General features: G+C 42.6%; 1 protein-coding gene across 1 annotated transcript; it reads left to right on the top strand.

Moving 5' to 3' along the window:
- Window positions 1-554: 554 nt before the first annotated feature.
- On the top strand, window positions 555-25,880 carry LOC120563578 (protein NLRC3-like). Its single transcript, XM_039807820.1, has 11 exons — window positions 555-605; window positions 2,723-2,872; window positions 2,978-3,091; window positions 3,258-3,380; window positions 4,687-4,765; window positions 4,928-5,138; window positions 5,273-7,040; window positions 13,746-13,919; window positions 19,959-20,132; window positions 22,975-23,021; window positions 25,255-25,880. Exons 2-11 carry the CDS (start codon window positions 2,745-2,747, stop codon window positions 25,788-25,790), a joined length of 3,354 nt encoding a protein of 1,117 aa, XP_039663754.1. The 5' UTR covers window positions 555-605; window positions 2,723-2,744; the 3' UTR covers window positions 25,791-25,880.
- Window positions 25,881-27,050: the final 1,170 nt, after the last annotated feature.

Here is a 27,050-nt window from a genome sequence, read left to right as displayed (position 1 = left end):
TCACATTGGATGTCTTCATCATCTCTAAATACTAATGAATGTGGTGTTTCTATTGCTTTCACCTCCATTACTTTCTGATAAACAGTAAGAACACAGTTTTACTATTGTAAAGATATAGTGTTTTTCACTTTTGTTTTTATAGCTGTGTACATAACCTCAGACATCTTACCTGGACATGTTGGTATCTTTGCTCTTTTACCTGTTTCTCTCAAACGGTACAGTTTATTTATAAGCTTTCTCTATATAAATACCATATACGTTCACTAACTAGTCTAAAACAAGACACCTACTTAGGCTTTCAGCTAAAATTCCAATCAGCAGTGTTTGATAGGCACCAGACTGAAATCTATTCTGTTTTGAATGTGTGGTTAACAGTTTTGACAGCAGTGTGTTAGCATCTGAACAAAGTGCTGTAAATCTACAGTGTTGTGCACGTTGTGGTTAAAGTCATGGGATAAGTGTGTAGAGTTTTGAAAACTGTGTTCAAGCAATGAAAAACATTGGGCCTCTCTGGGCAGTTCCTCTTGTTTCCTGTTTTAAGTTTACTTTCTCTTCCCAGAGTTTGTGTCGCAGCTTTTTGTCTCCGTGTGGAGCTCCAGCTGAAGGTAATTTATCTCGTCTGTCTGTAACGTTTTAATATATATATATATATATATATATATAATGTCTGTAATGTTTGACTGGTGAACTCCAGCTGTGGTTAGTTTAGTTTACAGTTTTTTTCGATTGCTAAACGACAGTGTGCACAACTGGAGTCACATGTGCAAAACTCTAACTACAGTCTGCACTACCAACAGTCACCTGAGCTAAACAGTTCACATCATCTGCAAAACTCATTCAAAGCAACACAACTCTTAACACACGTCTCAAAACAGGCTCAGTGCAGCCAAACACTATGAACAGGCCTTACTGAGATAACACACACTGTCACACAGAACACACTGAGGGTAAAAACACTAGCGTCAAACACCAATACAGAAATTACAAACGTTTTCATCTTTACAGTTTGAACAATTTGAGTGACTTGACACTACTCAATAGTTTGTTTAAGAAAAAATATAGATTGTATAACATACCAATTTTTACATAAGGTAAAAAAGAAGGAATGAAAATCAGCAGTCTTCTTCAATAAAGTATTTTGTCTCTAGTAGTTTATGGAATTACTGTGGGAAAAAAAACTAAAGGTACATACGTAACAGTACCAAAGAATAGTGTGACTAATCCTGCCTCTCTCCAGCATCATGTGGCAAGTTTTCTTCATCACATTGGATGTCTGCATCATCTCTAAATAAAAATGAATGTGGTGTTTCTATTGCTTTCACCTCCATTACTTTCTGAAAAACAGTAAGAACGCACTTTTACTATTGTAAAGATATTGTGTTTTTCACTTTTTTTATAGCTGTGTACATAACCTCAGACATCTTACCTGGACATATTGGTATCTTTGCTCTTTTACCTGTTTCTCTCAAACGGTCATTCTTATTTGGTGTTTATATACAAAAAAAGGCTTTCTGAGCTTTCTCTGTATAAATACCATATATGTTCACTAACTAGTCTAAAACAAGACACCTGCTTAGGCTTTCAGCTAAAATTGCAATCAGCAGTGTTTGATAGGCACCAGACTGAAATCTATTCTGTTTTGAATGTGTAGTTAACAGTTCTGACAGCAGTGTGTTAGCATTTGAACAAAGTGCTGTAAATCTACAGTGTTGTGCACGTTGTGGTTAAAGTCATGGGATAAGTGTGTAGAGTTTTGAAAACTGTGTTCAAGCAATGAAAAATGAACTAGAGTTTGGTCCACATGAACTGATGCTGTGTAGACTGGAGTTAGAGTTTGTGTGTGTGTGTGTGTGTGTGTGTGTGTGTGTGTGTGTGTGTGTGTGTGTGTGTGTGTGTGTGTGTGTGTGTGTGTGTGTGTGTGTGTGTGTGTGTGTCTTTGTGAGTGTGTGTGTGTGTGTGTGTGTGTGTTTGTGTGTGTGTGTGTGTGTGTGTGTTTGTGTGTGTGTGTGTCTGTGTCTCTGTTTCTTTGTGAGTGTGTGTGTGTGTGTGTGCGTGTGTGTCTTTGTGAGTGTGTGTTTGTGTGTGTGTGTGTGTGTGTGTGTCTTTGTGACTGTGTATTTGTGTCTTTGTGTGTGTGTGTGTGTGTGTGTGTATGCAAATGTGTGTGTATCTATGTGAGTGTTTGTGTGTGTGTATGTGTGTCTGTGTGTGTGTGTGTGTGTGTGTGTGTGTGTGTGTGTGTGTGTGTGTGTGTGTGTGTGTGTGTGTGTGTGTGTGTGTGTCTGTGTGTGTGAGTCTTTGTGAGTGTGTGACGGAGGTTTAGGCAGCCGAGGAAGTGAGGAAAAGAAGAGAGAGGAAGTGATTCTTGTTGCTATTTTCGGTATTCTGATTGGCTAAAGTGGGCTTGTGAGTGTGGGTGTATGTGTGTGTGTCTTTGTGTGTGTGTGTGTGTGTGTGTGTGTGTGTGTGTGTGTGTGTGTGTGTGTGTGTGTGTGTGTGTGTGTGTGTGTGTGTGTGTGTGTGTGTGTGTGTGTGTGTGTGTGTGTGTGTGTGTGTGTGTGTGTATGTGTCTTTGTGAGTGTGAGTGTGTGGCTGGGCAGCAGCCTCCTGGCTCCATCTAGTGGACTGATAGTTGAACTCCAGCAGCTGATGATGCATTCAACTGACAGTGATGTGAAAGAGACAAGAAGAGCCAATGAGAAATTATGTGTTTCCTCTGCAGATGAAAGGCTGAGTGTGTTAGCATGGATCAGTGTGAGGACAGAGGAACCACTCTGAGTGGGGAACAGGACAGAGGAACCTCTCTGAGTGGAGAACAGGACAAAGGAACTACTCTGAGTGGAGAACAGGACCTCCAGACCAAAGCTCAGAGGTGAGAGGACCATCTCTAACTGTCCAGCACTCAGATCACTGCACCAACATTATTCACACCCAAACCTCTGGCTGTCTTGTGTTTATAACAAACTGATTTTATTAGGATCCATCAGAGACCAGACTCTCCTGAACCAGAACCCAGCTGTGTGTCCTTCAAGAGTGACCGGTCTAAGGAGGAGCCGCTGTGGTTTAAAAATCAAGTTTCTCCAACAGCAGAGTAAGTCAGCATCAGTTACTTCATAAGGGCAGCAATGATACCAAAGAAATTTGAAAGAATTTCAATTTTTTTTCAACTAGAAATAATAGTAGTAGCAGTGCAGGTTGTAGCAGGGTGTTGAGCAAGTATATTTACCTCTCTGAGGGTATTCCTCTCTTTCTAACAGGACCATCCTGTTACTGGACTGTGATGAATCTGAACCGGGACCCAGCTGTCTGTCCGTGAAGAGTGACCGGTCAAATCCTTGCCTTATTAATTTTAAAGGAGAGAAAGCTTCTGCTGCAAAGAAGTAAGATGTTAATAAAATAATACTGATTAATTTCTTAACTGTTTATTTTTAGCATCTTTCCTCTTCACATACATTTATGTTCTTACATCTGGGGCTGGGTGATATGGAGAAAATCAGATATCGCGATATTCTTGTCCTAATACCTCAATGTCGATATTGTGGTGATATTCTAGGGTTGACAATTGGTGCTTTAACAAAATATCTTCACAATGAGATTTAAGATAAATAATCATCGGTACTGTGGACATAATGTCTAAGTGGAGAAAAGGCAAATAATAGAACAGTTACAACAGTCTAGTAAGTTCAGAAAATGACATCACTTTACTGTAATGCAGCCTTTAAAACCAGGGAAAAAAACACTTAAGTCCTTTACAATATTACGATTTCCAAAATCTAAGACGATATCTAGTAGAGGTGTGAATCTTCACTGATCACCCAATTTGATTTGATTACGATTATCATGTCAGCGATTCAATTTGATTTGATGCATCACGATGCGTCAAATACATTTTTCTATTAAAGCCATATAGGATATTTAATTCAGAGCTTTTCAAGCTTCAAAAACAAAACATTCTGCAGTCCTCCAATACTAAATAAATTGGATACATAAAACTATACAGCACAGAGCACATGGCACTTCCTGAATGTGCAAAACATACCAGAATATGTAAACAGAAATGTTGTTAGGCCTACATGAAATTTTAAACAGAAATAATCGATTATGAGCCGATGCATCAATTGTTTGATTGATTTCAAAACCTCTAATATCTCATATCACAATATCAATGTAATATTGATATATTGCTCAGCCCTACTTACATCTGAAAGTTGTCCAGTTAAACCAGTCTCCAACTGTTGCTGGACCTGCTTTGATCCAATACTCCTTTTTTAGTTGTGTTTTAGTCCAATATTGACATTTTTATGCCTCTGGTGTCCACTTGGACTCAAGGAGGAGCTGAATAGATTTTGGCTCCTCACCTTATCTCTAGACTGAGGAAACTCATTTCAGCCATTTGTATTCGCAATCTCATTATTTTAGTCACTACTCAAAGCTCATGACTACATGAGATGAGAGTTAAAAACATAGATCGATGGGTGTCCGGATAGCTCAGTTGGTAGAGCGGGTTCCCATATATAGAGGTTTACGCCTCGACTCAGCAGGCCTGGCTTTGACTGCAGTTTTTTTTTGCAGGTCGGTTGCTCATGAGAAACTAATGAGCTTGTTTGAGCTGTGAGTGGCTGTTTGTAGTATTATTGGGACGTGGACAGACATGATCTGAGCTAATTCTTCCTGATTTCTCCACAGAGTGGACCAGGAGAGCTCAGAGGTTCCTAGTGGTCATTCTGCCCAGCAGCATCAAACACACCTGGACTCCATATGTATGGTCTGTACATGTACAACTACTACTTTTACATCTATTCTGTTCACAATCATCGCCATGCTGCACGTTTCAGACCAGTAAAATGTCAGTCTGTCCAACACAGATCTGATGTGTGCTTCCATGATTTCAGTTTGATTGTGTCATTCATGTAATCTTGTGTTCCAGCTGCTGGAGGAGAACATCATCACTTTTGTGAAGAACGAGCTGAAGAAGATCCAGAAGGTTCTGAGTCCAGATTACCCAGAATGCTCAGAGAGTCAGAGGAAGGATGAGGATGAAGAGCAGAGGAGGAGCAGAGAGGCATTTCTGAAGATCACACTGCACTTCCTGAGGAGAATGAAGCAGGATGAGCTAGCTGACCGTCTGCAGCGCATTAGTAGGATTTCTCTAAAGGAATAACTTGCTGGATTAATGGGACATTTACTAATGTCTCAAGAGATGGGTCAAAGTATGTTCCTGTTTTATTTACAAAATTACTTAATGAGCTTTTTTTATTCTGTGTTCATTCAGGAAGTCCAGCAGGAGTTTGTAAGTGTAAACTCAAATCTAAACTAAACAAGAAGTTTCAGTGTGTGTTTGAGGGGATTGCTAAAGCAGGAAACCACACCCTTCTGAATCACATGTTCACAGAGATCTACATCACAAAGGGAGGGACTGCAGAGGTCAATGATGAACATGAGGTCAGACAGATTGAAACAGCATCCAGGCAACCAGACAGACCAGAAACAACAATCAGACATGAAGACATCTTTAAAACCCCACCTGGAAGTGATGAAGCAATCAGAACAGTGATGACAAAGGGAGTGGCTGGCATCGGGAAAACAGTCTTAACACAGAAGTTCACTCTGGACTGGGCTCAACACAAAGCCAACCAGGACATCCAGTTCACATTTCCATTCACCTTCAGAGAGCTGAATGTGCTGAAAGGGAAAAAGTACAGCTTGGTGGATCTTGTTGATTACTTCTTTAGTGAAACCAAAGAAGCAGGAATCTGCCGGTTTGAAGAGTTCCCGGTTGTCTTCATCTTTGATGGTCTGGATGAGTGTCGACTCCCTCTGGACTTCCTCAACACTGAGATCCTGACTGATGTTACAAAGTCCACCTCAGTGGGTGTGCTGCTGACAAACCTCATCAGGGGGAATTTGCTTCCGTCTGCTCGCCTCTGGATAACCACACGACCTGCAGCAGCCAATCAAATCCCTCCTGAGTGTGTTGACATGGTGACAGAGGTTAGAGGATTCACTGACCCTCAGAAGGAGGAGTACTTCAGGAAGAGATTCAGAGATGAGGATCAGGCCAACAGAATCATCTCCCACATCAAGACATCACGAAGCCTCCATATCATGTGTCACATCCCAATCTTCTGCTGGATCACTGCTACAGTTGTGGAGGACATGTTGAAGACCAGAGAGGGAGGAGAGCTGCCCAAGACCCTGACTGAGATGTACATCCACTTCCTTGTAGTTCAGTCCAAAGTGAAGAACATCAAGTATGATGGACGAGCTGAGACAGATCCACACTGGAGTCCAGAGAGCAGGAAGATGATTGAGTCTCTGGGAAAACTGGCTTTTGAGCAGCTGCAGAAAGGCAACCTGATCTTCTATGAATCAGACCTGACAGATTGTGGCATTAATATCACAGCAGCCTCAGTGTGCTCAGGACTTTTCACACAGGTCTTTAAAGAGGAGAGAGGACTGTACCAGGACAAGGTGTTCAGCTTCGTCCATCTGAGTGTTCAGGAGTTTCTGGCTGCTCTTCATGTCCATCTGACATTCACCAACTCTGGAGTCAACCTGCTGTCAGAAGAACAAACAACATCAACAGTTTTCTACCAGAGTGCTGTGGACAAGGCCTTACAGAGTCCAAATGGACACCTGGACTTGTTCCTCCGCTTCCTCTTGGGTCTTTCACTGCAGACCAATCAGAATCTCCTACGAGGCCTGATGACACACACAGAAAGTAGCTCAGTGACCAACCAGAGAAAAGTCTCATACATCAAGAAGAAGATAAGTAAGAATCTGTCTGCCGAGAGAAGCATCAATCTGTTCCACTGTCTGAATGAACTGAATGATCATTCTCTAGTGGAGCAGATCCAACGGTACCTGAGATCAGGAAGTCTCTCCACAGATATTCTGTGTCCTGCTCAGTGGTCAGCTCTGGTCTTCAACTTACTGTCATCAGAAGAAGATCTGGATGTGTTTGACCTGAGGAAATACCGTGCTTCAGAGGAGGCTCTTCTGAGGCTGCTGCCAGTGGTCAAAGCCTCCAGCAAAGCTCTGTAAGTGTGATGTATTCATCAATAAATACTCTGCTATCTTTCAAAAGGAGAGAAAAGTAAATAACTTGTTTCCTTCATGTTGTCTCTCCAGAATGAGTGGGTGTAATCTGTCAGAGATAAGCTGTGAAGCTGTATCCTCAGTTCTCAGCTCCCAGTCCTCTAGTCTGAGAGAGCTGGACCTGAGTAACAACAACCTTCAGGATTCAGGAGGGAAGCTGATCTTTGTTGGACTGAATAGTCCACACTGCACACTGGAGACTCTCAGGTCAGGTCAAGAACAATAATCTTTGAAAACACAGTTTTTGAATGTTTCCAACGTATTTTATTCTGATTTAGAATCACTTCATAAAGAATGAAATATGAACTGTGGCTGAGATTCAGAAATAATTTATATTTTACTATCATGTGACTTTGTTTATTCCTGATTATACAACAAGTAGATCCGACCAGACAATCTGATTGGTCAACTAGAATAGCTGTTTGGATCACATGAGCTGTTTGGATCACATCAGCTGTGCCACTGACACGTCAATAATGAAGTTTGCGGACATATAGTAGCTAAATCTAGTCATGAAAAAAAGAATGTCAGTAGATATTTTAATTATAACCAGATTAAGTTAGCCAATCAGTTTGGTGTTTTTATGTGCGGTAGTTATTACATTTTGGAAAATTCCACGATCTCTACCATTACAAAGGCTGACTAACGTTTAACAGGGAGGGACTACAAATCGTCTGTGTTGCTTTTCTTTATTTTGAGAGAGAATTACTCCACAATATGAATACAGTTTGTGTAATGGGGACTCTTACTGGTTATGAGAATTAGTCACTGATTTGGGGTGTCTAGTCAGGACACGGAAGGCAGGGATATTCCTTGAAGGTTTTAATATATACTTTCAAATACAGATGCACAGGCACTATATCTATCGACACTTTACAGTGTAAGTGTGATTCTAAAGGAAACAGAAATAAACATCAATGTTAACTAACATAAATACAATTGAGGCTAATAACTCCCTAGTTACTTAAATATACAGTGCTCAACATGTCCTGAAAACGGAAACTACAATAAGAATGCCATAAAGCTATACAATGGAGATAAAGGCTGTCACTTACTGTAAACTCGATAATAAATTGCGAATATTAACTTATCTATATAATATAATATAACTGTAACTTACTTGTGGTCACTGACACACACAAACACCAACTGAAACTTAACTGATAAACTGAAACTCAACTGACAGCCCTCTGCAAGCCAGGGCATGTCTCAACATGTTGGAAAAAGGGGGCGTGGCCTGAGCGAACACTCTGTACAGGCTCTGTCCATGCTCACAGCACTTGAGCCTTTTGCACAGCCGCCCCATAATATACAGTGTAAATTATCTCCCAGAAAGGCTCCACTATCCCCAGGAGCTGTCGTCAAGGCATCCTCTGGGATGGCAGGCAACTCAATGAGCTTGGCTACTGATCTGGTGTAGGTCCTCTCGTCCACCTGCACCTCAGCAGTCCTCACGTTACCATCGACACTCCTAATGGTCTTCGTGACTCGTCCCACGGGCCACAGTGCACGAGGTAACCTTTGGTCGATTACCATCACCACCGTACCAACAGTGAGGTTCTCCATGTCCTTCACCCATTTCTGTCTTGACTGCAGGAAAGGTAAGTAGTTCCATATGAAATGGGTCCAGAACTCGTCAGCTAACACCTGACTGTGCCGCCATCTTCTCCGACTGAGAATCTCAGATTCAGGGTACACCACTTGAGGAAGCGAAGAGTCTGGCCGCCCCATGAGGAGGTAGTTGGGAGTTACAGGATCCATATCAGCTACATCTGTCGACACATAGCCCAGTGGCTTGGAGTTGAGGATTCCCTCTACCTCAATCAAAACTGTCTGCAAGACTTCTTCGGTAACTGTCTGTGCTCCCAGAGTAAAGTAGAGTGCAGCCTTAATGGATCTTCCCTCCCGCTCCCAGGCTCCACCAAAGTGAGGTGCATTTGGTGGGTTGAACTGGAAACGGATCTGGTGCTTGGCCATCTTGGTCTGCAGCTCTTCGCACATGGCCTCAAATCTCGCTTTGAGCTCATGCTCCCCTCCGCGGAAGTTGGTCCCACAGTCAGAGAGAAGCTTGAAGGGAGTTCCCCGTCTAGCCACGAACCTTCTGAGTGACATAAGGAATGAGTCGGTATCCATGTTGGACAGCACATCTAGGTGGATGCAACTGGTGGTCATACACTTGAAAACTACTCCCCATCTCTTGTGCGTACCCCGACCTCTCTTGACCTGGAACGGGCCAAAGCAATCTACTCCTGTTGATTAAAATGGAGGCTTCAGGAGGCGGAGCCAACAACGGGGCAGATCTGCCATCTTAGGAATAGCAGGCTTTGCTCTCAATTTCTGGCACTCCGGGCAGGATCTCTGATGGCGACGCACAGCTTCGCAGCCCTGGAGGATCCAAAACTTGCATCGGAGCTCTGCAAAGACCCTCTCCGATCCAGAATGGAGTAACTTGTTGTCATACTGTCGTATGATGAGTTTGGTAATATGGTGCTTAGGTTCTAGCACAATTGGGTGCACAACATCTTCTTCCAGACTAGTAGAACGGCGCAACCTACCACCTACTCAGATGAGGCCCCTAGAGGCGTCGTACTCTGGAGCAAGTGACAAGAGCCGACTGCTGGATGGAAGTGCTTTCCCTGTTTGTAGGCACTTGACTTCGTCTGGAAAGCTATCATATTGCGCTCTCTGAAGGATTCTGAGTTCTGCCTCTGCGTAGTCATCTGCACTGAGGGCGCTTGTCTGGGAGGCTGCCCTGTGCAGTGACCTACTTGTTGCCTCAAGGAGATCTTCGAAGGTAGAGTAGTCTTCAGCGGCTGGGATCTCTGGAGCAGTAATGGCTGACATAATGCCACAGAATGCAGACCTCTTCATTTCCGTCTCATCTGGGACTTCCACAAAATAAGTTGTGGCTGGACCTTGACGAAATTGGTTTGGCTTGGCTAGGTTGGACAGTGTCATCCCTCTGGTGATAGCATCTGTGGGGTTATTCTGTGTGTCCACATACCATCACATGTCATACCTCCAGCTCCTGGATCTCAGATACACGAGTCCCTACAAACACCTTGTATCTGCAGGACTCTGACTGTATCCAGGTAAGTACCGTGGTGGAGTCAGACCATAGCACTGTGTCCCTCAACTGAAGGGTGAGCTCTCTCTGAATCATCTGGGCAAGCTGAGCTCCGGTGAGGGCGGCGCAGAGCTCAAGGCATGGCATTGACTGTTGTTTCTTCGGTGCCACTCTTGAGCGTGCCAGCACAAAGGCTACATGGACTTGGACGGTTGGATCCTCACCACGCAGATAAGCAACTGACCCATATGCGGACTCTGATGCATCACAGAAGACGTGAAGCTCGAGGGTGATGGCACTTACTTCAACGTCCGGTGGGAAGAAGCTCCGGGAGAGACTGACTGTTGGGAGCTGAGGGAGCTCTTCTTCCCAGGTAGTCCAGGCTTGTAGGAGGTCGACTGGTAAGTTTGGGTCGTCCCAGTCACGGTGTTTGGTCCACAGTCTCTGGACCAGAACTTTGGCCCTTGTGGTGAAGGGCAGGATATGACCTAGAGGGTCATACTGGCTTGCTAGCATCTTATAGATATTTTGCATGGTCGTCTGGCTTGGGGCAACCGGGCGATGCCTGTAATGGAGTGTGTCCTCCATGAAGTGCCAACTGAGGCCTAGCGTCATCTCCTGAGCTTCACCATGCATCTGAGAAACCCATCTTTCGCTACTGTCAGACTTGGCCTCCTTAGGCAGGCTATGAATCACCTCTGGCTGGTTACTGGCCCACTGGCGGATATCGAAGCCACTTGCAGCTAGAAGGGATCTAAGCTTCCTAACAAGATTACTGGCTTCTTCTTCGGTATGTAGACTCTGCAGGCAGTTATCGACGTAGAAACACTGTTCTACACTGTGGCGGACATTTTCACCTGGTTGACTTGAATCATTTACGAGTTTCTGTAGAGCAAAGATCGCGCAGCAGGGACTGCACGTCGTCCCAAAAGGCAGGACCTGCCACTGGTACACTGATGGTTGTTCGTCCGTCTTTAGGTCCCTCCAAAGGAACCTCAGCAAGGGCTTGTCTCTGTCCAGCAGGCGGACCTGGTGAAACATCCCTTTAATGTCTCCACTTACTGTGACTCGATGCTCTCTGAAGCGCGGGAGGACTCCGAGGAGTGAGGGTCCTAAGGCTGGGCATGGAAGGAGGTAGTTATTCAGACTTTGTCTGCCAAGCTGGAAGCTGCAGTTGAAAACAATCTGTTCCTTGCCGTTGTGCCTGACCATGTGGAGGGACAGAAACCACGACTCCTCTGACGAGTCCGCCTCACAGGAATCAATCTTGGTGGCGTACCCAGCAATCTCCAGTTTCTTGATCTCCTCCTGGTAGGTAGTACAAGTGGGTCTTGTACTAACCTCTTCTCTGTGTTTCGCAGGTTTTTCATAACAACTTCCTTTGAAACTTGCAGCTTGGGCATGTGTGGGACTCGTAGAAGGGGTGTAGCATACCGATGTACTCCGTTTACTTCTACACGGATGGTCTCGGCCTCCAATAGGTCCACTGAGTACTTGTCCTGTCTGGATCTGGTCACCAACCTCTCACTTTTGAAAGGCAGTGTATCCAACTGCCACAACCATTCAACTTGACTGAACAGCTCAGCAGAAGGGGAGGAAACTGTGGTGAACAAGCACTGTGTGGTGGGAAGCTGTTGCTGAATGTACTTTGCTGGACCCTGGAGTGTCCAGTCGAGATTAGTCTTGACTGCTGCGGGACCACCAGCAGGACCCAGGTGCACTGGCTCAATCGGAACGATCAGATCAGCATTATCAGACCCAATCAGGAGGGTTAGCTGAGCTCCATTGATGGGTGGAATTGCCATACCGCGTAGATGCCGATACCTTCTCTGGAGCTGGGCAACTGGGTAGCTGTACTGAGAGAGGCCTAGGTGTTCCCCTGTGAATGCGCCTTGAATGGAGAACCTCTTTGTTGGTTTGTCCTCTGGTTGACTTCATGAAGGATGGAGAGGTGTTTTGACTTACAAAGGCGACACGGCTTCTTGAGGTCACAGGCAGAGGCTAGGTGAGAACGACCACATCTCCAGCACCTTCTCTTTACTTTAATCCAGTCCACCATCTCTGCTTTGGTAAGCTTAGCGAAGCTCTCGCATTGACTGAGGTAGTGCTCTGCCTCACAGTAAGGGCAGTATCTCCTTGGGTTTGAATAGAATGAGCTACTTGGGAGGGTGTGTCGGATGGATGGTTACTGGCACTGCCTGTCCCATGCATAATAGTAGTGATCTTAACCTTGGATTTCTGCTGCTTGAATTCTTTCTTCTCCTTCTCACTGTGAGCTTGAAGTGAGGGCTCAATGTCCAGACATCTGACTTCTGCTTTTAGCCACTCTGAAAAGTCAATGAGCGATAGCTTCAGTTTATCAGGGTCTTTCCTATACTGTTGACGACGAAATCTCTCTTGCTGGTGCTTGGGGAGCCTGCTTAGAAGGCGCTTCACATTTGAGCCGCAGTGGAGTTTTTCATAGCCTTCACCTTGGAGAGATTTCAGCATCCCAAGAAGCGACTGCACTGTGATGGAAAACTCGTCGAGAGACTTATCATCTCGGATCGGGGGTAGGCGTTCCATGTCCTCTATCTCCTTCAGCACAAACTGATATGGACGTCCATAGCGTTCATCCAGTGCTTTCAGAGCTTCAGAGTAACTTACTTGTGGTCACTGACACACACGAACACCAACTGTAACTTAACTGATAAACTAAAACTCAACTGACAGCCCTCTGCAAGCCAGGGCATGTCTCAACATGTTGGAAAAAGGGGGCGTGGCCTGAGCGAACACTCTGTAGAGGCTCTGTCCATGCTCACAGCACTTGAGCCTTTTGCACAGTTTGATTATAACTTTCATTCAGTTGGGAACCGTTGTTGTATAATCGCTTGATTACACGAGAGGGTTTAATTTAACGTCATATTATCACTTCAGTCATGCTTACGTCCTAGCTGCATCACTGTCGTGCCAATAATGAAGTTAAATCAATCCCTCTCATGTAATATTGCTTAATTCAGTCACAATTAAGTATCATGTTTCCAACTTGTTTAGAGTAGAGCAGCAGATATTTAAACATGCTGTGAAGGGATTTCACATACTGTATAACCAAAAGTCCAGACTCAACATATAAACACAATCGTTATTTGTCTTCTTATATGATATTTCTCTAAACATTAAGGTTTATTAAATTTAAACCACCCTTCTCATGTCAGGATTTAAAATTTAACAAGTCGGAAATCATTGAATGTTTCTAAGCATTTTGTTCTTATTTATAATATGTCATAAAGTATGAACTATGGCTGAGATTGACAACCTAATTTATTTTTTAATCTCATGTGAATTTGAATACTGGATGTCTTTTTACTCCTCATTAAGTCACAATTAGTTATCATGTATCCAACTTTAAAAAAAATTGATTTTATATTCTCTATCACCAAAAGTCCAAACTTAACATTTAAACAGAAATGTTATCTGTCTTCTTCATTACCGTCCCTCCAACAAAGCTCTGTAAGTGTGATTCATTAATCATTAAATACTCTGCTATCTTTCAACGGGAGTTAAATATAAATGCCTTGTTTCCTTCCTGTTGTCTCTTCAGACTGAGTGGCTGTAATCTGTCAGAGAGAAGCTGTGAAGCTCTGTCCTCAGTCCTCAGCTCCCAGTCCTCTAGTCTGAGAGAGCTGGATCTGAGTAACAACAACCTGCAGGATTCAGGAGGGAAGCTAATCTCTGTTGGACTGAAGAGTCCACACTGCACACTGGAGACTCTCAGGTCATATCAACTTACTGTTTGTCTGTAATTTAAGATATTTCTATAAACTTTAAGCTTCATTTAATTTAAACCGCCCTTCTCATTTCAGGACTAACTTTTTACAATTTCAGAAAATCTTTGAATGTTTCCAAAGTATTTTGTTTTTATTTATAATCACATGTCATAAAGCATGAAATATGAACTGTGCCTGAGTTATAGAAATCCTTTATATATATTTTTTTCAACATTTTTGTTTTCTTTACAACAAAGACAAGTACAGCAAAAACAAAAAAAAAAAAAAAACACAAACAGACAGCATGCACGAACAGAATAGTCATACATAGCGCATCCAACCCCCCACCCCTCTCCCCACAGCAAAAGGAACGCAAAAGTTATGTTAAATTAATATAAAATCGGGTTGAAAATAGTATAAATGTAAATGTATGACAAATTCTGCATCCGTATACACATACATTGCACTAGAATACTAAAATTATATATATGCACATGCACAGATTTACACATTAATGAATAAACCAAAAATATGAAATATGAATAGATCTATAGAAAAAAAGGGGGTATTGCCACAGTCACAATAAAATCAGTTCATCACTCCCTCCATCACTTTGTATACTTTCATTTTCCAGGAAATTATAAAAAACTCTCCAAATACTCCAAAACCTATCAATCTTGTTTTTGTGAAATAACTTATCTTTTCCAGTGCCAGAGAGGAAGTCACCCCGTTTAACCATTCAGACCCCAACAAAATTTTTTTTTTTTTACCCTAAAATTCCCCTTTTTTTTTCCAAAAAAAACATACTAATTAAAGGTTTTTCATCATTAGTTATCACAAAATTGACAGGGTAAATATTTAGGATACATAACTTAGGATCAGTAGGAATCACCTTGCCAGTAATACGACCAATAACGTTCAGTACCTTTTTCCAGAAGCGTACAACCTGCGGACAGCTCCACATACAATGAAACAGTGACCCCCTCTGATGGCTACACTTAATGCACGTGTCGGGAATATTTGGGTTAAAGTGGTGCAGCTTGATAGGAGTAATGTACTGTCTACTCAACCATTTATATTGCAATAGTATAGAATATGTGTTTACTGATTGAGTTTTTACCGAAGAGAAGGCTTCTGACCATTCTTCCTCTGATACTTTTTCATTTAAATCCATATTCCAGGCCCGTAATATATCATATGAAGACTCATTAGATCCGCTAACAAACAGGTTATAAAGCACAGACACCTGTCCCCTAGTTCTTAAGTATTTTTAAGTAGTGTCTTCTAAAATGGATAAGGGGGGAGCACCAGGCTATTACCCTGCTTAGATAGAACATCATTTCTGATTTGGAGATATTTAAAAAAATGTTTTGTAGGAATGCCAAATTTGGATTTAAGATCTTCAAATGACATACATTCCTTTCCATAGTACAAATCAGATATTTTAGCAAGACCTTTGGAGGACCAAAGTTTAAAACCCGGGTCTGCCCTGCCTGGGTGAAAGTCATTATTACCAAAAATGGGTGTGAATTGGGAAAGCTGTTTTGTCATACCCCAATAAGCAATGGCATTGTGCCAAATCCTTATCGTGTTTTTCAAGAAAGGATTTTTGGTATTTTTATGAAGCTTTTTTTTTTATCTGCCGAGTACATGTACAAATGTAATGGTACTGTGATATTCTGTGATTCCATTGCAATCCAAGCTGGGGGGGTGGTCACTGACAAAGTAAAACATACCGGCCCTAATTTGTGCTGCCCAAAAGTACCATAAGAAATTCGGAAATTGCAGTCCACCTCTGTCATATGGTAAATACAACAAGTTCAGTCTGAGTCAAATGGACCATTTGAGGAACGACTGGTTCCAACCTCTTTGCCAGCACTTTGCATAAAATCTTAAGGTCATTATTTAGAAGTGAGATCGGTCTATGAGAACCACACTGGGTTGGCGTCTTTCCAGGCTTCAGTAATACTGAAATTATTGCTATGTTTAGCGAAGGAGTGAGGGATCCCTCATCAAATGATTCCTTGTACATATTGAGAAGGGGTGGTATTAATTTGGATTTAAACATTTTATACATTTTTATTATTATTATTATTTTATATTTTTAATTGGAATTGCATCTGGCCCTGGTGTTTTACCTCCCCCCAAGCCTGATATGGCCTCAGATATTTCCCCAGTCTCAAGGTCTAATGAGTCTAAAAATTGTTTATCTACTAGGTCAAAAGTCAATGTATCTAAAAAGTCATTTTGCATAATCGGGGACGAACCTAAGTATTCAGAACCATGTAAGTTCTGATAGAAACATTAAAAGGTGTCATTTATCTCTTTTGGGTCTAAAGTTGTGTCTCCTTTTTCTGTCACGATGGAATTTATTGCCCTCTCGGTTTGCATCTGTTTTATGCGCCAGGCAAGTAACTTACCCGCCATCTCTCCCTGTTCATAATATGATTGTTTTAATCTCATCAAGCTTTTTGTCGCCTTATTTATAGACAAAACATTATACTTTGCTTTCAGTTTGTTAAGTTCCATAAAAAGTAGACGGTTGGGATTTTCAAAAATATCTGCATCGGCTTCTTTAATTGCTTTTTCGACCACATTCGAAAATTTAATAAGAAGCGAGGTTGGAGCCTGATCTGAGAGTAGGATGCTATCATACCAGCATTTTGAAATGTTTGGAATCAACTCTGCTGAGACCAGATAATAATCAATTCTAGAAAAGTTCTGATGAGTGCCAGAGTAACAGGAAAATGTTCTCTGGATAGAATATTTACTTCTCCACACATCTACCTGATTAAAATCTTTTATGCACTGAAGCAATTCTTTTCTAGTCAAGGGGTGAGAGGTGTCAACACCGGTGGATCTGTCCAATCCTGGTTGGAGTGTACAATTAAAGTCTCCACCCATGATAATTTGGCCAGGTAAAGCAGCTAACAACAAGAAAAGCTGTCTAAAGAAGGTAGGATTATCTATATTTGTCCTGTATACATTGACCAAATTTATTTTGACTGAAAGAAGTTCACATTCAATAATAAGGTATCTGCCAAGCGGACTTCATTGACACGTATAAGCTTAAAGGGCACAGTTTTGTGTATAAGAGTTATTACCCTTCTTGAGTTTGAGCTAAAAGAGGCTGAAAACACCTGACCAGGCCATCTCCTCCTAACCCTTATCACACCCTCTGAGGTCAAATGTGTCTCCTGTAGAAAAATTATTTTGGCTTTAAGCTGCTGGAGACCAGTCCCGGATTGGCTAATCGGGAGCACCGGGAGAATTCCCAGTGGGCCGGTCTGGTTGTTTGGTTGTGAGGGCCGGTGTTCAGGTATGGCACTGGGTTGAAATCATAGTTGAATATTATGGATGCTGTCCCTATGCTGCCTGCACTCGCAGCACACTTTTTGTATTTACAGTAGGCTATTTATTTTTTCTTGCAGCCCACCGTTCTCTTCATTCATGCAGCCCACTCGCAGAGTGCAGCCTGGTTAATGATGACCTATTTATGTTTGGAGTCCTCCAACGGCAGCACCTTGCTAAAAAAGAACAACAAACTGTCATCGTACAAAAGTCACTGGTACTTGTTGGAGGATGCCACCGCGAGCAAAAAGAAGCTGTTTTAAATGGGTAATAGAAAGCGCAAAACAGCACTGAAAAAGCGTCAATTTAAAAAGTAGAGCTCTAGAAAGTGTCGCGGCCAGATGAACTTTTTCTATTTTTGGGCAAAACGCCAAATGAAGACGTTGAGACGGGTAAGCTTAGTTAGGAGAAGTGCATGCAAACCAGCGTTTATGTTTATGAATCAAACTTGTTCTTGTAGCTCCGCAACAGCAGCTAGTAGGCCTACTAGTCCAGTTTGCTGCTAACAGTGACAATGAAGAGCCAGTAAGGTTACCAAGCAGCAGCTATATGAGCCCAGAACTCCAGTTTGGGCAGGTAGGGTTGATCATTGACTGAGTATTATAAGAATTAATAAGAGTGTGGTGTTGACCTGCTCTATATGAAAAATGCCCTGGGATAATTAATGATGCCAGATGATTCGGCACTACCATAATGACATTGACTTGACTTGATCAGAAAGCTTTGTAAAAAGGAGAGATTTGTGCTGAGAATTATGACAATTTATAAAATGTGATTTAGTGTCAGAAGCAGAGACAGTAGTGTGCATTAGGGATATCTGCTGTCAGTGTGGATGGCACATCTACTGTAAGCTGTTGTATCACAGTGTGTGAACAAGCAAACATGATCAGATTAGCTACAATATAATCACTCTTTTATGACCAAATATTACTTGTGACCCATTATGAAAGTTGTATGAAATATTCAAACGAAAAAATAGATTATGGTGTCATTTGAAAGTGCAATACAATGTATCTTGTTCTTTATTTAATCTGTGATTACTTATTTGCACAGAAACAGATTCTGATATTGTTCAACATCATTGGGTTGTTGTTAAGATGTTAACTTTTCTAATAAATCTACATTGTGAGGCAACACAATATTTTACAAAATACACCGAATTACAAGGATGTAGAGGACAGGGCGCTATTGCAGACTTATATACTAAGGTTTTGATAAAAAAAAATTTAATATAGTCATTCGTGAAATAAAGTGGGCCGGTCTAAGGCATGAAAATCCAGAGCTGAAAATGAGTCCCATTCCGGCCCTGCTGGAGACTGTCCATAACCTGTTTAAGCTTGACAATCTTATTTAGTCCTCTCACATTCCAGGACGTGAAATGAATATCAGAGGCCATAGCTGAGAGTTTTCACCTCATCAATGACCTGACAGATATATGTAAAGTTGCTGCAAACAAAAGAAAATACATTTAAAAAAAGCACAGGGGAAAACAGATACAAAAAGAAACTCCCCACACCTTATCAAAGAAAAAATGTAAACAGAACAGAGTGTACTTCCCCAACTGAAATACACCCACCCATCCCACAGTACACACATCCATAGGAACTCTAAACTGAGCTCAATCATGGAGCTGCACTGGTCCACCTGAGCAAGCATCATAGGAGGAAAAACATGCCCAGCAATCAGCATTGAAACATTATTCTCTGGTTGTCCAGCAGTATGGGTCCCTTCAGCCTGGTGGCTTTTATGATTTGTGTCTTGTCCGCGTAGTTCAGTAGCTTCATTATCACCAACCTTGCTGCGGTCCATCCCTGTTAGCCATGCTAGCCTTGTTAGCCTTACCGAGCCTGCGGGCTCGCTCAATTAGCAAGGAACCGGGAAAATTATCTGTACCAAGCACCTTCGGCAGCCATCCCTCGAGAAACATGCACATGTCAGCCCCTTCCTTGCCTTCGGGAATGCCTACCAGGTGCAGGTTGGACCGTCGACTGCAGGTTTTCCAGGTTGTCAACCTTAAATGCTAGCTTCTTAATGGTAGCTTTCATGGCCGTGTTGTCTGCTAGCAGTGACGCAATGTCATCTTGGTTGGCGCCAATTCTGTCCTCGGCCTCCGTTACATGGACTATAATCGCTTTCACGTCAGCCTTTAGCCCCTGCACCGCACTTAGAAGCCCATCAAACCTTATTGCGAAGTCATCCTTCAGCGCCTGTATTGCAGTCAGAATTTGGTTTGGAATCAGCTACAACGCCAGTCCCCGAGGCTGCTTCACTAGCGCTGTTAGCTTCTTCGTTAGCTTGTTCCGATGGGCTCAGCGTGGAATCAAACTTCTAAAGTTTTTGCTTCTGCTTGGGTGGTTTTGGTGCTATTAGAGCAGCCGTCGTATTAATGAAACTTGAGGCAAATGTGCGAGTTAATTAAGACTGCTTAACTGACCACCCACAGCAAATTCACCGGAGGGGCTCCAAAACACGACCGCTCAGCACCGCGCCATAACCAGAAGAATCCTTTATATTTTAATATAATGTGACTTGATTCCTGATTCAGTCTTGATTAGTTATCTACAACTTTACAGATTTAAACTAAAAAGGGATTTAATATGTAATATATACAATAATATTATACTAAATATTCCAAAAGTCCAGACTCAACATTTAAACACAAATGTTATCTGTCTTGTTTCCTGTTGACTCTCCAGACTGAGTGTCTGTAACCTGTCAGAGAGAAGCTGTGAAGCTCTGTCCTCAGTTCTCAGCTCCCAGTCCTCTAGCCTGAGAGAGCTGGACCTGAGTAACAACAACCTGCAGGATTCAGGAGGGACGCTGATCTCTGTTGGACTGAAGAGTCCACACTGTGCACTGGAGACTATCAGGTCAGGATTCATTAGCCCATTCAACTGATGACCATTTAAACTCTGATTAACTTCAGTTCATGATTCAAAACACAAATGGCTTTTGCATTCATGTTGTTGCATTTGTCTTTGTGTTGAAACGTCTCTGCCACTGTAAAAACACAACACAGATCCACGTGTTGACAGAGGGTTCCTGCGTGTTGTTCTGTGTGTTTGCAGTCTGTCTGATCTCAGAGGAAGGCTGTTCTTCTCTGGTCTCAGCTCTGAGCTCCAACCCCTCCCATCTGAGAGAGCTGGACCTGAGCTACAATCATCCAGGAGACTCAGGAGTGAAGCTACTATCAGCGGGACTGAAGGATCCTCTCTGGAGACTGGAAACTCTCAGGTAGAAACACTGATGAACATAAAAAGGATCTTCCTTTGTAGGAAGTATCCAAGGAGATCATCTATATTAATCAAAATAACTCCATATTGTTAATATTCTATGCAGTTGGGTCATTTTGAGAAATATCCCAGTGATCAAATTATTATCAGGATATCTTCCATCCCTACAGAGATAGATCCGGTACAGGTTCTGCCTAGCTTAGCAGAAACCAATGTGCTTTCTAAGCTGTGACAAGAGTGTGTGAATGAATATGATCAATCAGAGACGTACACTAACGTCTGAACCAATCACTGTATGAAGTGCCTTTTGTGGTGGGAGGAATGCGTGAATGAATGCGTGTGCATGAGCAGTGATTGACATGCAGTAACAATTGTGTGTGTGTGTGTGTGTGTGTGGGAAGTCACCTTTTCTTAGACATGAGTAGGGGGCCAAGGAAACAATGTTGGGAACCAGTGGATTAGAGGGTGACACGGGAATCAATTGTCGCTCCCATCCCATCCCGAACCCATGAAAATACTCCTGACTCATATCCCGATCACGTGACTGCCCCTCTGATATGGCGCTGACACACCAACCCGATTTTCGGCCGTCTGACAGTCCAGCGAGGTCGGTGACTCGAGTCTGTTCGGTGTGTCCCGTGCCGTTGTCAGTCTGGGGGGCTGTCGGCGTTCATTTTGGGCCGACCTGACTTGCTGGGTTGGAAGGCGGACAGTCGGACTCAACGATAAATCTGATTGGTGGAGAGCTAACCCGGAAATGACGAGCGAAGTGAGCCTGACGAGCAGCCTCTCAAAAATCTGATGAAAATCTTTTAAACTGATCTTTGTTGATCTGAAATGAAGACAGATTCAGCAACTGCATGCATACACACACACACACACACACACAGAGAGACACACAGAATATTTCTCTCTTCAGATGTTTTCAGAAAGACATTTCGGTGAACTATTTTAGTACAATATGAGATCGGAATCTGAACGAGCCGCCATGACAGTCTGGCTTTGAATTTCCGGAGAAACCAGACCCCACGTGACGCGTTCGTCCAATCAGCTGCCTGTTTTCATTTTTTGGGGCGACAAAACAGATTAGCGCCGCCTGCTGTTATGGAGACGTATTACGTCTCGCACATGCGCAGAACGTACGCTCAAGTCGGTGTCTCTTCGGTGTGTTCTGAGGCACTTTTTCGAGCCGACTGATCAGTCCGACTGGCTTTACTGCCAACGGTCGGCCGTCTGGTTAGTGTGTCAGAGCCTTTAGGCTACTCTGCGGCTAGCAGTAGCCAATCAACAAACGTATCGGGAGTTGTAAGTGGTTCTCTTTTCTAAAACGAAATGCTTCGCAATCTTTGGCCGCACTCACCGCATTGCAGCGTCATTTGTTAATTTAATCTCCGGCTCTCTCCAGTTGATTTCTCTGCTCTATTCTGTCCCTATGACGTTACCAACAGTGAAATTAACATTTCCGCAAAAATGGTCACCCTCTAGTGTAGATGAGGGGATTTCAGAGCATGAGACTGTGTAACGAGCAGGGTTCATACACATTTTAACCAATCATTTTTCATGACTTTTTGGCAAATTTCCATGACTATGTGTTCCTGAAAATGTCAGTTGACATTATACAGCAAGAATAAGAATCTGTGTTAAAGTTTACCCTCAGAGGTTTAACTATAAATGAATGATAATGTATTTGGTTCATAGTGGGAATCTTAATATCGGTCCCCAAATACAACGCTGAGGTTAAGACGACGTGAAAATAAATGTATTAATAACATATTATTATACTATGTTAAAAAAAAAAAATTTGCATTTTCCAAATTCCATAACTTTTCCAGGTTTTTTTCGAAATGTATGAACCCTGAACGGGCATCAGGAGAGTTTGGAGGAAGCAGTGAGGCTCAGACCTTCCCGTGCGGGAGAGAACACGTCCAGACTGTTGCGCCCGATGCTGCTGAACTTGTCGGCGACAGGAAGCGGCTCCTTCCCCTGCTGGCCTTCAGCCTCTGGGGACATCACCTCCACACTGGCGGCCAGTGAGACCAACGCACCTGTACCTGTCACCTGTCTGTGGGGGGCGGGGCCTGTGCAGGAGGCAGAGTCTGGCTGGCAGTTTGACAGCTTGGTTGAAGACCTCTTAGCATTGCCAATCTTTGTGGAGCCCAGTTTGGACTGGGGTGAGAGAGAGAGAGACAGAGAGAGAGAGGAGAGAGAGAGTCAGAGAGGGGAGGAGAGAGAGAAGGAGAGAGAGACAGAGAGCGAGAAGGAGGGAGAGAGAGAGGAGTGAAAAGGAGAGAGAGAACAAATGATGTCACTGGAATAGGAGCTAAAAAGTCTCTCAAAACACCTGCAGTGCAAACACAACAAACAGTTGGTTTCTTAGAACTATAAAACATCTTCTGGTCTAAAAACGTCTAATGTGTGTGTGAGAGAGTGATTTAATGTCCATGTTTCCATGCTGCTCTGATCCCCCTCCTCCTTTCAGGGTGGAGCCTGCTGGAGTCAGATGGTTGACACCAGGTCTAAGGAAGTGTAAGTGTCTTTTTCATTTAATTCATCAAACTGTGACATCACTCATTCAAACCTCTGAAGTCATCACGATGGCTTGACCGCAGTCAGTCTCTGGCTTTACCGTAATATTACATCTACAACAACCATGTTCCTGACTTCACCTGGAGCTCGCAAACCGAAAGTAAAGTCTTTTTCCCTATCCCATTGTCTGTCACAGCCTAACGTTTAACTGACTTTAGTTATCCTTAGCGCTTGTTTTAGCAGACCTCTATAACTTCAGTTAAGTTAACTTTAACCAGCCCGGTTCTTTCTGAAAAACAACAACGGCAAATAGAAACAGACTAACTAAACATGCTTGCTGACTTGGAGTTCTGGATGAACTCATGGAAGACATTAACGTACGCTGCCTGTGTGGTGAAGCAAATCTACCAGCCACTTGCAAATTTTACCAGCATTTGGCTAGTAGAAGGTGGTAGTTGGTTGAGCGTTCGCCCGATACTCAAACCCCAATTCCAATGAATTTGGGAAATTGGGCTGAACGTAAATAAAAACAGAATACAATGATTTGCAAATCCTTATCAACCTATATTCAATTGAATACACTACAAAGACAAGATATTTAATCTTCAAACTGATTAACGTAATTTATTTGCAAATATTCACCTATTTTGAATTTGATGCCTACCACACGTTCCAAAAAAGCTGGAACAATGGCATGTTGACTACTGTGTTTAATCACCTTTCCTTTTTTGGGAATTGAGGGCACGAACTGTTAAAGCTTTGTAGTTGGAATTCTTTCCCATTCTTGCATGATGTACCCCAGTTGCTCAACAGTCCGGGGTCTCCGTTCTTGTATTTTGCGCTTCATAATGCGTCCCACATTTTCAATGCAAGACAGCTCTGGACTGCAGGCAAGACACTCTTTTACTATGAAGCCACGCTGTTGTAACACATGCATAATGTGGCTTAGCATTGTCTTGCTGAAATAAACAGGGACATCCCTGAAAAAGACTTGGATGGCAGCATATGTTGCTCCAAAACCTGTGTGTACCTTTCAGCATTAATGGTGCCTTCACATATGTATCAGTTACCCATGCCATGGGCACTAACATCCCCCAAACCATCACAGATGCTGGCTTTGCACAGGTAACAATCTGGATTTTCCTTTTCCTCTTTGGCCTGGAAAATTTGCAAAAAAGCAATAAAGTTTAGGGTGAGGCTATTTGCACCCCTGGTACAATTAGCAGTGTATGCTATTTGCACCCCTGGTACAATTAGCAGTATGCTATTTGTACCCTGGTGCAATTAGAAGTGTATGCTATTTGCACCCCTGGTACAATTAGAAGTGTATGCTATTTGCACCCCTGGTACAATTAGCAGTGAATGCTATTTGCACCCCTGTGCATTTACAGTACCTTGGCATATATTTACACACAGTTATCCATACTACTCATGTATTACACCTTTTTGGAATATTATCGCCCTGACATTCTTACCCTAACCATAACCAATCCCACTCCTCTTGCCTAAACCTAACCAACCCAACCAGAGCAGGCATATTCATGAGTCTTCCCCTACCACCCTGCAAAAAAAAAAAAAAATTAAAAAATTCGCATTCGCAGGTCCTGACTTGCGCAATTGCATGCAAATTATCCAATCCAAATTTCAAAAAATAAGATCACCACACAGGGGAATCAAACTCCAGACTCCCATACCAAAGGAAAGCGTACTAACCACTCACCTAGCAGTTCTTACAGGAAGTTGAACAACTGTTTACCACTTGGTTTCTTCAAGCCTCGGTTGCTAGGTAACCATACTATATACAAAAAAATAGGTATTAACTAACAAACTAACGGTTGTATGCTTTCACTGAAGACAGAAAGCGCAACTGTAGTATCCATTTTCCGCTAGAAATGCAATTGTTATAAACTTTAGAGACAAAACTTCCCTAATATGCCAGTTTCTGCGGTCATGGAAGATGAACGTCCGCCATGATTTCGGTGCACGCGAGCAACGTTTTTTTGTTGTTACGTCACAGGGTGTAAATAGCTCAGCTGTGTGGCTGAGGCTATTCGTACCGGGGGTGCAAATAGACACTCCGTAAAGTTTATCAGTTTGAACATTAAAAATCATGTCTTTGTAATGTATTCAATTCATTATAGTGTAGGTTAAAAAGGATTGTCAAATCATTGTATTTTGTGTTATGTACATTTTACACAAAGTAAGCTGTGTTGTGTCTTGTTCTCTCCGTCAGATTCTTGTGAACTCACACTCGACACAAACACAGTGAACAGAGAACTCAAACTGTCTGACAACAACAGGAAGGTGACATGTGTGAAGGAGGAGCAGCAATATCCTGATCATCCAGAGAGGTTTGACCGCTGTCCTCAGCTGCTGTGTAGAGATGGTCTGACTGGTCGCTGTTACTGGGAGGTTGAGTGGACAGGAGAGGTTGATATATCAGTGAGTTACAGAGGAATCAGGAGGAAAGGAGACAGTGTTGACTGTTGGTTTGGATGTAATGATCAATCCTGGTGCCTGAGGTGCTCTGATGATAGTTACTCTGCCAGGCACAATAAAATCAGATCATCTATCTTCTCCTCCTCTGTCTCTAACAGAGTAGCAGTGTATGTGGACTGTCCTGCCGGCTCTCTGTCCTTCTACAGAGTCTCCTCTGACTCACTGATCCACCTCTACACCTTCAACACCACATTCACTCAATCTCTTTATCCTGGGTTCAGGTTCTTGTGCAGGTCTCTTGGTTCCTCAGTGTCTCTGTGTTCTGTGTAGGATGGAGGGTCTCCACCTGTTTCTTACTGCTGATCAGTTGAGTCTGTACAGGATCACACTAACAGAAATATTTCAGGTTATTGTTATATTATATATGTGTTACTGTATATGTTAACTAATTAATTAATTTTTAATAAAATAATTCAAAATGATGGAAGATATTCCTCGTGAACATTGTAAACTTTTGCTACTTCCAGTCCTTTAAAGATGGAAGCTGTGATCATGAAATTGTAGAAATGCTGTTGACTTGTGTCATGTTTTGTCTTTTTTCACAATAAAAGCATAAAGTTACTCTGATGTGTTTGCGGTCTCTCTAAGGTCATTACTACTGATATGCAGTGGTGGAATGTAACAAAGTACAAATACTTTTTTACTTTGTTAAGTACAAATACTTTGTTACTGTACCTAAGTACATTTTTCACGTATCTGTACTTTACTTAAGTAGAATCAATAGTGGATACTTTTGACTTTTACTTTGATACATTTTGCAGCAATTATCTATACTTTCTACTCCACTATATTTCTACTACGTTACATTTTCTGATCAGTTTTTTCCCCTGCCAAAACGTCTTCCTGACCGTCACGTTTGTCTCAACAGTGAAGTTTGGTTGCCATAGATACATTATATGTTCAGCGCCGCTGACCCTCGGTAATACACCCTCCAGTAAAAGTGAAAATTAAAATGTTTGTTTTTTATTATTCCCGTTTTTAAATCATAGTTGCCATGTATTGCTCTCCACAGCGTCATTTACTCCTCCGTCTGGCTGCGTAAGATGCGTTCATATCTCATTCATTTGTCTGGACCTCTTCGCATCCGCCTCCCCATTACTGTTGCTTCATACACTTTATTTGCTCCCATGGTTAAAGGAAAAAAAACTGTCTTAAAGGTCCCATGGCATGAGGTTTTTTAACATTAATCTGAGTTCCCCCAGCCTGCCTATGGTCCCCCAGTGGCTATACATGGCGATAGGTGTAAACCGAGCCCTGGGTATCCTGCTCTGCCCTTGAGAAAATGAAAGCTCAGATGGGGCGATCTGGAATCTTCCCTTTATGATGTCATAAGGGGATAGGTTACCTCCCCTTTCTCTGCTTTGCTTGCCCAGAGAATTTGACCTGTCCATGAGAGAGAGACATCATGGCTTTCAAACGAGCAAAGTGGCAGTTGGTCAAGGCCACACCCCCACCCTCCACCTTGCCCCCTCCTCAATAGCATTTAAAGCTACAGACACAGGACACACAGGCACATCCTAAGGCTGGCTC

The sequence above is a fragment of the Perca fluviatilis genome, chromosome 8, assembly GCF_010015445.1.
Source record: "Perca fluviatilis chromosome 8, GENO_Pfluv_1.0, whole genome shotgun sequence".
NCBI lineage: Eukaryota > Metazoa > Chordata > Actinopteri > Perciformes > Percidae > Perca > Perca fluviatilis.
The sequence above is the reverse complement of the archived record's forward strand: the minus strand, read 5'-3'. Positions and strand labels throughout refer to the sequence as shown.

What these genes read in the sequence shown, in the direction of transcription:
- LOC120563578 (XM_039807820.1), top strand. Translation starts at nt 2,745, where the DNA reads ATGGATCAGTGTGAGGACAGAGGAACCACTCTGAGTGGGGAACAGGAC. An exon ending in TGACCGTCTGCAGCGCATTA is followed by an intron (nt 5,139 to 5,272) that starts GTAGGATTTCTC and finishes GTGTTCATTCAG; the next exon opens with GAAGTCCAGCAGGAGTTTGT. An exon ending in TGCACACTGGAGACTCTCAG is followed by an intron (nt 13,920 to 19,958) that starts GTCATATCAACT and finishes TTGACTCTCCAG; the next exon opens with ACTGAGTGTCTGTAACCTGT.